A 12,812-nucleotide genomic window follows, 5' to 3' on the forward strand; every position below is an offset into this window, starting at 1 on the left:
AATAAGTCGTTTAGCCAGTAACTCACTACTTTTTAAATAAACTGATGCTTTAGCCATGCGATAGCTGTCGTTTTTAATAAGTAATATTTTAATAAGAAAAGAAAACAATACTAAACGTCCTCAATGGGTGTCCGGGGTGGGGGCCGGGGCCCGGCGCTGCCTCCCCGGGGCGGAGCCGCCTCCGCACCGCCCCCGACCGCGGGCGCCCTTAAAGCGCGGGCGGAGCGGGCGCGGGCAGCGCTGGGGCCGGTGAGCGAGGGGCCGCCGGTTCGAGTCCCGCCAGGGCCGCTCCGCTTGGCTGGGGGAGGTAGCCGGGGTGGGGGTGGGTTGGGGCGGCTTGTTTGGGGCTGGGAGGTTGGTTTGTGAAATCCCCGTGGGGAGAGGGGCCGGGGGTGATGTGGCACTCACCTGTGCGCCCTCGCAGGGCCGTCGCCATGTCGGTGTCGCACAGCTCCAGGCTGAACAAGCTGGTGCGGGAGCAGTACATGAAGCTGCCCCAGGATGGGAGGGTTCAGGTCACCTACGTCTGGATCGACGGCAGCGGCGAGGGAGTGCGCTGCAAGAGCAGGACCCTCGATAAGGAGCCCAAGAGCATCGAAGGTAACGCGGGTGCTTGTCCCTCAGGGTGATGGGTGGCGGGGTGGAGGGCCCTGAGCATAGTCTGGGGAAAGTTCTGGGATGCTTTGGGCGGTGGGAGTCGGGACGGGCTCTCCCTGGTTGCGTGGCACCAGTGATACGTGTTGCAGCTGTCCGGTGGGGTTGCACCGAGCAGCAGGGTAAATATCCAACCTGCGTCCCTGCGGTTTGCTTAATCCGCTAATCTCTGCTATTAGTGCTGGGTGGGAAGGGGAGGATGAGTTCCTCGCCCCTTTCCACCAGGCAAACAGGCATGGAGACGTGTCGGCATCTGGATGGGGCTTGGCAGAGGGAGGTGGAGTGGCTGGGACTGATCCTGCCCGTGCCTGATGGTGCTGGGAGGGGTGGACACACTGAGGCTCAGGGAGCACCGATGGACTCCGGGGATGTGCAAGAAAACCTTTGTGGCCATCATCCCATGGAACCCAGTGCCCTTTAGGTGCTCCATCCTGGATCCAAGCCACCAGCACTGGCACAATCCATATGTGGACCTTTTCCCAACCTCACTCCCTCCTCCATCCCCCTCCTGCCTCGCAGATGTCCCCGAGTGGAATTTCGATGGCTCCAGCACGGCGCAGGCAGAGGGCTCCAACAGTGACATGTTCCTGGTGCCCGTCTGCATGTTCAGGGACCCTTTTTGCCTGGACCCCAACAAGCTGGTGCTCTGCGAAGTGCTGAAGTACAACAGGAAACCCGCAGGTGAGCACCCCCAGTTCCCGAGGGTCACCCCCTTATTATTTAGGGTGTCACCTCCCCCAGGAGCCGCTTGCTCGGGCCCGCTGGCCCCGGGGCGCAGCTGAGCGCCGAGCCCTTGGCCCGAGGCTCCGAAATCCAAGCGCTGGTGGCGGTGATTGCTTGCAGGAACCTGTTTTAGTGGCACAGGGCGAGGAGAAGAGCAGCGAGACGTGGAGCTCGCCAAAGGCGTCGCCCGGCTCTTGGGCCCGAGCTCGCCCAGCCCCGGGGGGAGCAGGAGCTGGAAGTGCGGGGGTTTTAGCTTGCCGAGGCTGTGGTTGCTCTCCCCGCCTGTGGGAGGCTGCAGAAAAGGAAGGAGAAGATGCTGAGACGGCGTGTGCTTGGCTCAGAGTGACCTTTTGCAAACAGCCCCAGAACGCGCCGGCTCTCGGTCTTATCACCGAGTCTGCAGCCACACAAGTCTGCAGTCCGTCTTGTCCCTCTGATAAAGCCCCAGACACAGGAAAAGGAGCCTGTTTGCAGGGACGCGCTGAGGGGCTCCCGGAGGGGATATTTGCCACTCGAGCAAGGCTGTGTCCCGTTGGGTGTGAGGGGGAGGGAGAGGACATCTGCGGGTGATGCACTTCTGCCGGGAGAGCGGAGGCTGCGGGCAGGGATGGTGAAAGACGGGGCTGATTCCTCCTCCAGCAGCGCCCTGCCTTTCAGCCACGGGTGGGGGGAAGTGTCTTGGTTGAGATTCCTGCCCGGCAGCTCCTCCACTAGAGGAGTTTGTAAAGAGAGCCCCTGATCCTGGAGCTCCCGGGGTAGAGAGCTCAGCCGTGCTGGCGGGAGGGGTGCACCCTCCAGCCCTCCCCGTGGTGGGTTTCCGTGGAGCTGTGTGGGCTCAGGGGAAGAAATTTTCTTTCTCCCGCTTCCCACTGCCACTGCTTCCTTCCAGCCCTACTCTCCCCAGCTGCTCTGAGGCTTTTATTGGAAGTTAAGGCAGAATGTGCAGCCTGGAGCCTGCCTGTCCCTGTCACAGCAGTTTTTCAGCCTCTTTCCCTGCTGTCTTGGTCCAAGCTCTCATTTCCCGTGCCTGGCATGCTGTCCCATGTCTGGACTCTTCTCTTATATCTGTGTTTTCCTGGCAAAGCCCCAGTTGCCTTGAGCACTTTGAAAGGCCAAGGCCGGGCCAGCCAGTCTGGATACTAACCAAAACCATGGAGCTGGAGAAAGATAAGGGATAATTAAGATGAGGATGAGGGCTGAAGGAGTGATGGAAGATATATGGTCCCTGTTCCCAGGTCTGCTGAATGCCTGTAGGATGGGGCTGGGGTAAAGCTCTTGGTCTCTGTGACTAAGAGGAGGAGGGTGTTCATGGACCATCAGCAGTGGTTTGGGGAATAGGGTAATTAAACCCTCTTGACCTGATGCTCTGGTGATGGAGTAACTTCGAGGAGGAATTTGGTGAGCAGGAAGGGGGATTCACTCATGATTTCCTTAAGGCTTCTGTGGGAAGCACTTGGCAGTGGTGGAGCCTTGGTCTCGGAGTGGGCCTGGAGCAGAGCGTGGGGGGTGCTGGCTCACAGCACGGCTCTAACCCAGGCCTCTCTGCTCCCAGAGAGCAACCTGAGACACACGTGCAAGAAAGTCATGGACCTGGTGAAGGACAGCCACCCCTGGTTCGGGATGGAGCAGGAGTACACACTGCTGGGCATCAACGGCCACCCCTACGGCTGGCCCGACAACGGCTTCCCCGGCCCGCAGGGTAAGAACTCCCTCCCTGCCCCAGCCCAAAATCTCCCCTCAGCTCCCACCCTGCTGCCTGTGGTGTGCTGGATGGTGGCAGTTCCCCCATCCCCAAGCTCGGTGCAGCTTTGCTGTCAGGGATGACCCCAGGTAGGAGCTGTTTACCGAGAGCACCTGGTGCCCCGTGGCTCACGTGAGCCGGGTGGCCGCGCCGCTCCCGCCGGACCCTGCTTGCACAAACAGCTCAGCTGCACGACTTGTTTGGCAAGGGCTGGAGAACTGGGCTGGAAAAACCTCCTCCCCGTGGCTGTTGGGGAAAGGGCTTGGCATGGTGCGTTGTGCCCTCCTGCAGCAGTGAGCCAGCTCCTCAGCTGCCTCCTGGGAGACAGCCAGAGGTTTCCCAACCTGATTTTTGTGTGGACTGGCTGCTTGCAACATCTCCCTTCCCCCAGGCGGGGAGAAGATCTTTGCCTGACCTGCTTGAATAAGAAAGATATCAAACCCCAGCGAATTGGATTTCCTAGCCGTGAATAATGCCAGCTGTTGTCAGAACAATCTCGGATGCTTGATGTGCTCAGAGGGTCAGGGAGGTGCCCTGGGGCAGACCAAACTTTCCTTATCTCGAGGCCACCTCCCAACTGATGTGTTACAAGTCTTATTTAACTGCCCAGATAAGGCTGAGGTTGCACAGATGAACTGCTCATACTGCTGGTCCTGCAGCTGGGGGTCAGTGGCTTGATGTCCTGTGGAGAGAAACATCATTTTAATTCCCATAAATCCTCTGCCCGTGGCAGCAGGTACCCAGGAGTGTGGAATTATGCTACAATGCTGTTGTTGCTCCCCAAAGCTTTCCTTGGGTGGTGATTCCTTGTTCTTTCCAGGCCCCTATTACTGCGGGGTTGGAGCAGATAAGGTGTATGGGCGTGACATCGTGGAGTCCCACTACAAGGCTTGTCTCTACGCGGGGGTGAAGATCTGTGGCACCAATGCAGAGGTGATGCCCTCCCAGGTATGTGAGGATGGCCCCAGGCAGCCCATTCCCAGTGATGGATATGAGTTATCCTCAGGCTGGAATAACCCAGCAACCCTCAGCTCCTCTGGAATCCCGAATCCAGTCACTCCTCACATCAGTTTTGCCTGGATGGGAGCAGTTGCACTGCTAGAATGGAAATGTGCATTTGATTTTCTCGTAACTCACCCCGAGCTCCTTGCACAGCTCAGCCTGAGCTCTGCAGCCAGGGCAGAGCTGGGAGCTCCCCGTGGGAGTGGGGATGCAGGGGACAGCAGGAGCTGGGACAGGTTGTGGGAGCACCATGTGGAGTGATGGGGTCTGAGCCCTGTCCTTCTGCCTGGGAACTGGGAAACTTGGATGGGACATGGCTCAGGGGAGCAGTTGGGAGGATTTGGGTTTATCTGGGTGTGAGCAGGAAGGAGTCCCTGATTGCATTAGGCAGGTGGCCAGACTGACCACCTTCGGGTTGCTGACTCTCCTGCTGCTGATGTGGCAGTGATAAGCAGGGGCTTATCTGCAGTGGAGCCGAGACAGGACTTTTACCGACCCTGCTGTTTGCCCCGACTTCTTCAGGGTCCTTCTTGGCTGCCTTCCACATCCTGGGCTTGGGCTCTTCCATGACAGCAGAAGAAGACGTCACCCTGTGCTTAGTCACCATGGGTGGTGCAACCCTGGCTCCAGCTGGGCAGGAAGCAGCCCTGGGAAGGACTAACAGGCTTCTCGTTAATCCTCTGCCCTGTTTGCAGTGTGGGTTGGGGGTTCTGCACCAGCCTCGGTCAGACGTGGTGCTTATTTCCCTCTGTTTTGATCTAAAACCCCTCTGATTTGCTCTACATCATCATGAGCAGTTTATTCCCATTTTTCTCCATGCCAAAGCTGTCCTTGTTGCTGATTCCCAAGGGTAACATTCAGGCACAGCCCAGGCTGGGAGGGGCAGGGATGTGGTGGCTGGGGAGGCACCCACCTGCCCATCCTGACCTGTGCCTCTGCTCGCCCTTTCCAGTGGGAATTCCAGGTGGGCCCGTGCGAAGGCATTGAGATGGGGGATCACCTCTGGATGGCTCGCTTCATCCTCCACCGTGTCTGCGAGGACTTTGGAGTTGTGGCCACACTGGACCCCAAACCGATGACCGGCAACTGGAACGGCGCCGGGTGTCACACCAACTACAGCACCGAGGAGATGCGGAGAGAGGGGGGTCTCAAGTGAGTCCTGGGGGGAGTCTCAGGACTCAAATGAGTCCTGGAGGGCTCCCTGGGATGTACCTGGGAGGTTGGTGGTGTCCTGGGCCATGTGGAAGTGTCTCCCTACCTGTGTGGCTGCACCAGGCACGGTTGGGGCTGTCTCAGCTCATTATTTTAAGAGCAGCTGATCTTATGAGGGTGTCCCCTGGGCTGTCCTTGTCCCTGCACAGGAGGAGGGGGTGACACCCCCCAAATGGACCTCCTGAACCCCCTCTCCTCTCCCACAGACACATCGAAGCTGCCATCGAGAAGCTGAGCAAGCGGCACGATTACCACATCTGCGTGTACGACCCGCGGGGCGGCCGGGACAACTCCCGGCGCCTCACCGGCCACCACGAGACCTCCAACATCTTTGAGTTCTCCGCTGGCGTGGCCAACCGAGGTGCCAGCATCCGCATCCCGCGCCAGGTGGGCCAGGATGGCTACGGCTACTTCGAGGACCGGCGGCCAGCAGCCAACTGCGACCCCTACGCGGTCACCGAGGCCATCATGAGGACGACGGTGCTCAATGAGACCGGGGTGGAGACCAAGGACTACGCTGACCACTGAGGCTGCGGGCTGGGTGGAGGTTCTCGTGCCTACAGTAGCTTCTCACGTGGGATTTGTGCCTGTACAGTGTCTTCGGCTGCAAGCTCAGACTCTTTAGGAACCTTGCTTCTGCTCTTGTGAAACGTGGCCTTAGAAATACATATTTTATAGCAAGAGGGAGGGGCCCAACCTATTTTCTCAACCACTTTGTTTTTTTCTGGTTCCTGGTTTTAGGTCGTGAGGTTTTGTTGGTATTTTTTTTAAACTTGGATTGAATTTTTTTCCCGAATGGACTTTACACTGTGATGTACATAGATCCCAACGTGGATGCTGCAGCTGCTGCTGTTGGCACCTGGGGAGGGTGGGTGCTTTTTTTTCCATATCTCTGTTGCAAGGAAATGATAATAAATAATCTTCCTGGCTGCGTGGCAGCTGGGTTATGCCGTGGCAAGTGCATTTTTCTGTGGCACCTAGAGCTCCAAGGAGGTTTTAATTTAGGTGTTGCTGGTAGGTTGCAGCTACTGAGCAGCCTGGGCAGGAGCTGGAGGAGCAGAGATGCTGAAGGATCCTTGAGGCAGGTGTCTGGAGCTACCTTGCCTCATTTTCTGGCCCAAAGGCCATCTCCTTCCATCGTGATCCCAAAGGCAAACAGAGCAGTGCGGGCTGAGCAAACAGGGGCCAGGGCAGCAGCTGGCGGGCGTTTACACAGGGTGTGTGCTGCTGAATCAGCACAGCCAGCCTGGCCCCGGGCACAGCCAGCACAGCCCTCCCCTTCTGGGTGCAGGAGGGGACCCTGGGGACATCCCCCCTACTGCCTTGGTGAACCATAGGGTCACGGTGCAGCTCCTTGGGTTGGAGTCTCTTCACAAGGTAGAGGTCATAGATTCATTTATGGAATCACAGAGAGCTGTGGGTTGGAAGGGACCTAAAAGCCCATCCAGCTGCACCCCCTGCCGTGGGCAGGGACACCTCCCACTGTCCCAGGGTGCTCCAAGCCTCAGTGTCCAGCCTGGCCTTGGGCACTGCCAGGGATCTAGGGGCAGCCATAGCTGCTCTGGGCACCCTGTGCCAGGGCCTGCCCACCCTCCCAGGGAATAATTTCTTCCTAACATCAAATCTAAACCTACATTCCTTCAGTTTGAAGCCATTGCCCCACACCCTATCAAATTCACAGGCACTTCCATGCAGATGGGTGTTAACAGCATCTCCAATCCCAGACCCTCGGGTCCCTCCACAATGCAGCTGTGGGGATGATGGATGCAAGCACAGGGGCCACCCCTCTAACCCCAGGGACATCTCAGTCAGGTCAGGCTTTTGGAACAGACCACAATCTGACCCAGCTGCAGTCACCAGTGGGGCGGGTCACTGTCAGTGAGGGGAAGCAGCAGCGTGGACAGAGGACATCACCTCCCATGCAGTCATGTGGATTTTGAAATGGGTTTTATGTTTATCCTTGAATCTGACACAGGTGACAACCTGGACTGGAGGCCTCTGAGTCCCTCCTGCAGGTCACAGTGCTGCCAGTGGCACAGGGACTGAGGGCTGCAGGAGCTGGGAGATGGTCAAGCCCACGAGCAGCCAGGAGCCCTCAGTGCCTCTGAACTGTTCAAGAGTCAATGGAACCCAGTCTGCACCCTAAAAAGGAATGATTTTCCTTCCACAAGTTGCTGTTTGGGATGTTTAATGTTTTTCATCAAAACCACAACCCTGTCTTGCTTTCCTCTCATTTTTATGATGTCTCTAATGGGTAATTTGAGCACTGGGACAGTGACTGATGGATGCAGCTGGAAAATCAATAAAGAGCTAAATCAGGAGTGGAGAGACTCCTGTCTGCTTTGCTGGCTGTACCAATGGCTGAAGTACTTCAGCTTTCATCACACTGTGCTGTACAGACACTATGAAATTTGGGAATCATGTGAGTTCACATTCCCAACATGGAAACATCTGTGGCTGGACACAGCACTGTGGGACATCAAACATTTTGTGTCTCTGGCTCTCACCCTGTGGTTCCTCTCCAGCCAAGGACCATCCTCTCCAGGGTCGGGTAGTGAGGCTCCAGGGGCAATCCAGGAGCTCTCCCAAAGCCACTGCCAGGGCTTTTCCCTGAGCTGGGATCAGTCCTGTCCCCACACACCAGGAGCCACTGTGTGCTTGGAGACATTCCTGTTGTCCTCTGCCAAAACACAGATCTTCTCACTTGTACTTTTTGAAGTCAAAATGGGTCAGAAAACACATGTCAGGGTTTTGGGTTTTTTCCTAAAGCAGAAGTGCTTCCCACCCACAGGGCCCGCAGCACAGGGGAAACAAGGACAACGCCACATTCCCACAAGGGCTTTTCCGATAGTTTTGCCGTGTTTGCCTCTGTTGAAGGTGGGCTGCTGGGTTCAGCAAGGTACTGGGGATGGAGCCAGCCCTTGGGCTGAGGTTTGAGGCCATGGCAGAGGCTATGGTGTCCCCATCCCGTCCCATCCACGGGTTGGACAACGCTGGGAGGAGACACACCCAGCATCTCCCGGTGCTCCGTGCTGGGCTGCGATGGGTGGGAGTAGTGCCGGATCCCAGCTGGGATGCAGCCTGGTATGGGGCTGCTGGGGGGGGGGTCGGTGTTATCCAGGGCTCTCCCGAAGGATCTTCTGAGGTGCATGGGTCAGTGTTATCCAGGGCATTCCCGAAGGAGCATCCCGGGGTGGGTCAGTGTTATCCAGGGCATTCCCGAAGGAGCATCCCGGGGTGGCTGGGTCGGTGTTATCCAGGGCATTCCCGAAGGAGCATCCCGGGGTGGCTGGGTCGGTGTTATCCAGGGCATTCCCGAAGGAGCATCCCGGGGTGGCTGGGTCGGTGTTATCCAGGGCATTCCCGAAGGAGCATCCCGGGGTGGATGGGTCGGTGTTATCCAGGGCATTCCCGAAGGAGCATCCCGGGGTGGATGGGTCGGTGTTATCCAGGGCATTCCCGAAGGAGCATCCCGGGGTGGATGGGTCGGTGTTATCCAGGGCATTCCCGAAGGAGCATCCCGGGGTGGGTCAGTGTTATCCAGGGCATTCCCAAAGGAGCATCCCGGGGTGGATGGGTCGGTGTTATCCAGGGCATTCCCGAAGGAGCATCCCGGGGTGGATGGGTCGGTGTTATCCAGGGCATTCCCGAAGGAGCATCCCGGGGTGTCCCGGTGGTGGCACCTGCCGGGCCCGGGGGTGACAGGGACATTCGGGGGGCTGGTGCCCTCTGCAGGCGCGGACAGGGATCGCAGGGAGCCGCGCCCGATTTGGGCTGGGAAAATCCGCTTGGATCATCGAGTCCCACCGTTCCCCCAGCACTGCCAAGGCCACCACTAACCCATGTCCCCATGTCCCCATGTCCCCATGTCCCCAGGTCTCCATGTCCTCACATCCACACGGCTTTTAAACCCCTCCAGAGATGTTGTCTACACCGCTGCCCTGGGCATGGCTGGACAACCCTTCTGGTGAGGGAATTTTCCCTGGTATCCAACCTAAACCTCCCCTGGCACAACTTGAGGCTGTTTCCTCTCATCCTTGTTATCTGGGAGAAGAGACCGCCCCCCGCATGTCTTCACCCTCCTTTCAGGTGGCTGCAGAAGGCACTGTGTAAAACATGGATTCCTGCCTCACGTATTTTTACCCTCTAATAAAGATGTTTTGATAGCCAGAAATCCAGCAGCTGCCATAACACAGCGCAAGAGAAGTGACTATAACTAACAGACAATCTGGTCCCAGATCTGATTTGGCTTTCTTGCACCCTTACAGAAGGACAATTAAATATTAGGAGGTGAAGGAAAATAAATCTACTTAACACACTCCAAATCATTTCATGCTGCTGTAAAGCAAAATTCAAGTTAAGATGGGAGGAGTGAAACAGAACCTTTGCCTGCATCAACCAGAACTGTCAGCAATACTTTTAGGGAGAAAAGGACCACAGCAAACCAAAACATCAAACTTCTTTGGTTTAGGCTCGGACTGTGCCCACCAGCCCCCAGGACCACCCTCACCCACGGGGCAAATACAAACCTTGTATTTCCACACAAGCACTCACAGATAGTGGCAAATTAAAACCCGTGGGGCTGTATCCAGCCCCCATCACAGCCCTGGGCTGGAGGCACGGAGCTGGGTGCTGCTGAGGGACACATTATCCCTCAGGAAGAGTTGTCCCCAGGGCTGGGACCCAGCAGATGGATGAGAGACTCCAGAATGTGGCTCCAGAGGGTGACCAAGCTGGGACACATCCTCATATCCTCATCCAGGCATCCCCTGGTGTCCCTTCCTTCACCAAGTGCCCCAGGAAGGTGCTGCAGAGAGGCTGCCCATGGTGGGTGAACATCGTGGCCACCCCATGAAAGGGAGCAACAGCGCAGGGGCTTGCACATTTCTCCCTTTTCAGAACTCTTTTTACCTCTATAAATTCCATTACTTTGAATTTAGCCAAAGCCTTCGGGATTTAATTTTTTTTTTCCCAAGCCAGTTATAAAGAGGGCATTGGAATTACAATTCCAGTGCTAACAATAGCATTACTCAAAGCTGCTGCCCAGAAGTGGGGAGCTCTGGATAGAATAAAGACCTAAACTAAAATGTCAATAATAACTCCTTTTTGTCCCTTCCCTGTCTTCCAGCCCACACAATCTGCTCGGGTCCGTCTATCTTAATGAGCATTAAAATGGTTTCAAATTAATCTACAGAAAATGGAATTTTTTTCCCTCAGAAGCTTAGTCTGGCCTTTAAAGGCCACTGATCATATTTTGGTTTTGTGTGAGAGCATCTTTGATCTCAAAGGCTCTCAGCTCGCAGAGAGACACAGCTCATTACCAGCAATTTGTTGCTGTTGGAATGCAAGTGGAGGGGGACAGGCATCACGGGGAGAGAGTCAGGGAGAGGTTTGGCTGGGGGGTCCTTGTCCCCAGACCCCACTAGCCCTGTGTGGCTCTCCTGGCCCAAGTCTGGCCCCCAGGCTGGCAGGTGGGTGGTCACCAGGCTGGTCTGGGTTTGCAGCCAGCTGCTCTCAGCTTGGTTTGGTCCCCAAAAATGTGGGATGAAAGAGCCCCATGAGGCCGACCCGAGCTCCAGGTGGGCGTTTGTGGAGTCCTCGGGGACACCCCCGGTGACAGCAATGTCTTGCTGAGATGCAGCAGTGACCTGGCAATGCACAATGGCTTTTCTTGTATTGCTGCTGCTAAACCCCCTCTCCACATCTGAGCTGGAGCTCAGTCCCAGTGATGCCTTGAGAGACCTCCCAGAAACAGAGACTAGACAGGAGTAAGGGGATAAAGGGAGGTATTTATTTGAAAGGCCTTCAAAGGTACCCCTGGGGAGCCAGAGGCCACTGCCAAGATGGACCCCAAGATGGACAACAGGTCACGAGTTCTTCACTCTTTTATAGGTTTGGTTCCTTGGCATAGCAGGGTTAATTCTCCAATTAAAGCTTCAGTTTTCCCCACAGCTTATCCCCCCCTTAGCAGCTCTTTGGTTTATACTTCTGGCGTAGGAAAGTCTGGGTGTCCTTGGAGAGCAGGCCTGGAGAGGCTTTGTTATGTCTGCCCAGCACGAGAGAGCAGAAGTGAACAGGCTCCAAGAAACTCCAGAGTGACACACCAGGCAGTGCAGGATTTGAAAAATATAAGGGTTAAAACCTAAGGCATCACCAGGGGCTCTGGGGAAGGGGTCAGGCTGCCCGAGACCTGCTGCTCCCTCTCTGCTGGGAAGATGCAGCAATCAGACTTTCCAGGAAAGCCCGTTACCATGGCAGGGCTCAGCTGCTGTTGCTGCTGCAAAAAAAAAAACACCACCAATCTAGATGGTGCAAAGCTGAGCAATCCTGAGCACTGCAGTGCCCTCACTGTCTGGGGGTGTTTGTAGGGCACAAATGGCCTCAGGGTGAGCAGCTGGGGTTAAGTTGGGGCTTGCACCTGGGTGTAAGAGGAGCCACCAGGCCTGGGAGAGAAGGCAGCAGAAGCTGTGACACTGCAGAGCAGATCTGCCCCCTGTCCCCACCACAGTCCTGCTTGTCTCAGTCACACTGGGATGGGCAGAGTCCCCGTGAGGTCACAGCAGCACTTTGGTGGTTGGCTTGAGAAAGTTCTGCAAAGAATGCAGCTGCCCCAGGTGCTCCTAGAGCAGCCTCCTCAAAGGAGTCCTTAATGAACGGCAGCAGCTCCCTCTGCTCGCCCCAGCACCCCTCCTGAGCTCTCACTCGTACTGATGGGGGAACAGGGCCAGGGACGCCATCACAGGCACCCACCAGCTGCAGGCTGGGAGCCGCATGGGGTGTCAGACCTCCAACAGGCGTTAATGGCCATGACCAGCCCAATTCAAGGGCCACGAAGCAGACGGCTGTCGTTGCTGCCTGGTCACTCGGTGAGAACGCATCGTAGACCTCCCTTCATCTGCTTTACCTGCCACCAGCTCAGCTGGCAGTGGCACGGGCTGGGAGGGTGGTGTCCAGCATGTGGCTCTGGCATGGGCAGGGACTCACCTCTTGAGAGCAGCGCTGTGCCAGGGTGTGGATGGGGAAGGCATCGCTGCTGCCCTGGCAGTGGAGGATGTTTTAGTGCTGCCTCCCGCTCTGGCCAGGGCAGGTTTGTCAGGTGTGACTCACCTGCCGCGTGACGGCTCTGGCTGGCCTCGGGGCGGTGACCTTTGAGTCTGGCGGATTAGCTCATGGAAACCCAAATAATGACTCGGGAAAGGGAAATACCTGGTGAGGGACAATTCCCGGGCAGCCCTGATGAGCAGGGTTAGGAACAGCAAGGTGTGGTGGGGGGGACAGCTGTGATCCCCTGGCTTTTTCCCCCAGCATCCCCCTCTGATGCAGCCAGCCAGCAAACTCCTTTGGAAAGCGTTACTTCACAAAGAAAAATGTGCCGAGGCTGACGATGCCCCCGGGCAGAGGCAGAGCGCTGCTTCAGCAGCAGCTTGGGTTGAGAGATTAACTCCTTCCCCTGCACGCCTGGCTCGGGCTGCTTTTCTGG

General features: G+C 56.7%; 1 protein-coding gene across 2 annotated transcripts; it reads left to right on the plus strand.

Annotated features, from left to right (window-relative positions):
* The first annotated feature begins 244 nt into the window (after positions 1 to 244).
* On the plus strand, positions 245 to 6,286 carry LOC138119680 (glutamine synthetase). Of its 2 annotated transcripts, XM_069031784.1 has the most exons (7): positions 245 to 307; positions 425 to 600; positions 1,174 to 1,335; positions 2,930 to 3,076; positions 3,939 to 4,066; positions 5,073 to 5,272; positions 5,539 to 6,286. In XM_069031784.1, exons 2-7 carry the CDS (start codon positions 435 to 437, stop codon positions 5,858 to 5,860), a joined length of 1,125 nt encoding a protein of 374 aa, XP_068887885.1. In that variant the 5' UTR covers positions 245 to 307; positions 425 to 434; the 3' UTR covers positions 5,861 to 6,286. The 2 variants fall into 2 exon arrangements, with proteins under 2 accessions (XP_068887885.1, XP_068887884.1); XM_069031783.1 differs by lacking the exon at positions 245 to 307 and having other exon boundaries at positions 396 to 600.
* Positions 6,287 to 12,812: the final 6,526 nt, after the last annotated feature.

The sequence above is a fragment of the Aphelocoma coerulescens genome, chromosome 17 (genome assembly GCF_041296385.1).
Source record: "Aphelocoma coerulescens isolate FSJ_1873_10779 chromosome 17, UR_Acoe_1.0, whole genome shotgun sequence".
In the NCBI taxonomy this organism is placed as follows: Eukaryota; Metazoa; Chordata; class Aves; order Passeriformes; family Corvidae; genus Aphelocoma; species Aphelocoma coerulescens.

What these genes read in the sequence shown, in the direction of transcription:
- LOC138119680 (XM_069031783.1), top strand. Translation starts at nt 396, where the DNA reads ATGTGGCACTCACCTGTGCGCCCTCGCAGGGCCGTCGCCATGTCGGTG. An exon ending in CGGCTTCCCCGGCCCGCAGG is followed by an intron (nt 3,077 to 3,938) that starts GTAAGAACTCCC and finishes TGTTCTTTCCAG; the next exon opens with GCCCCTATTACTGCGGGGTT. An exon ending in CGGAGAGAGGGGGGTCTCAA is followed by an intron (nt 5,273 to 5,538) that starts GTGAGTCCTGGG and finishes CCTCTCCCACAG; the next exon opens with ACACATCGAAGCTGCCATCG.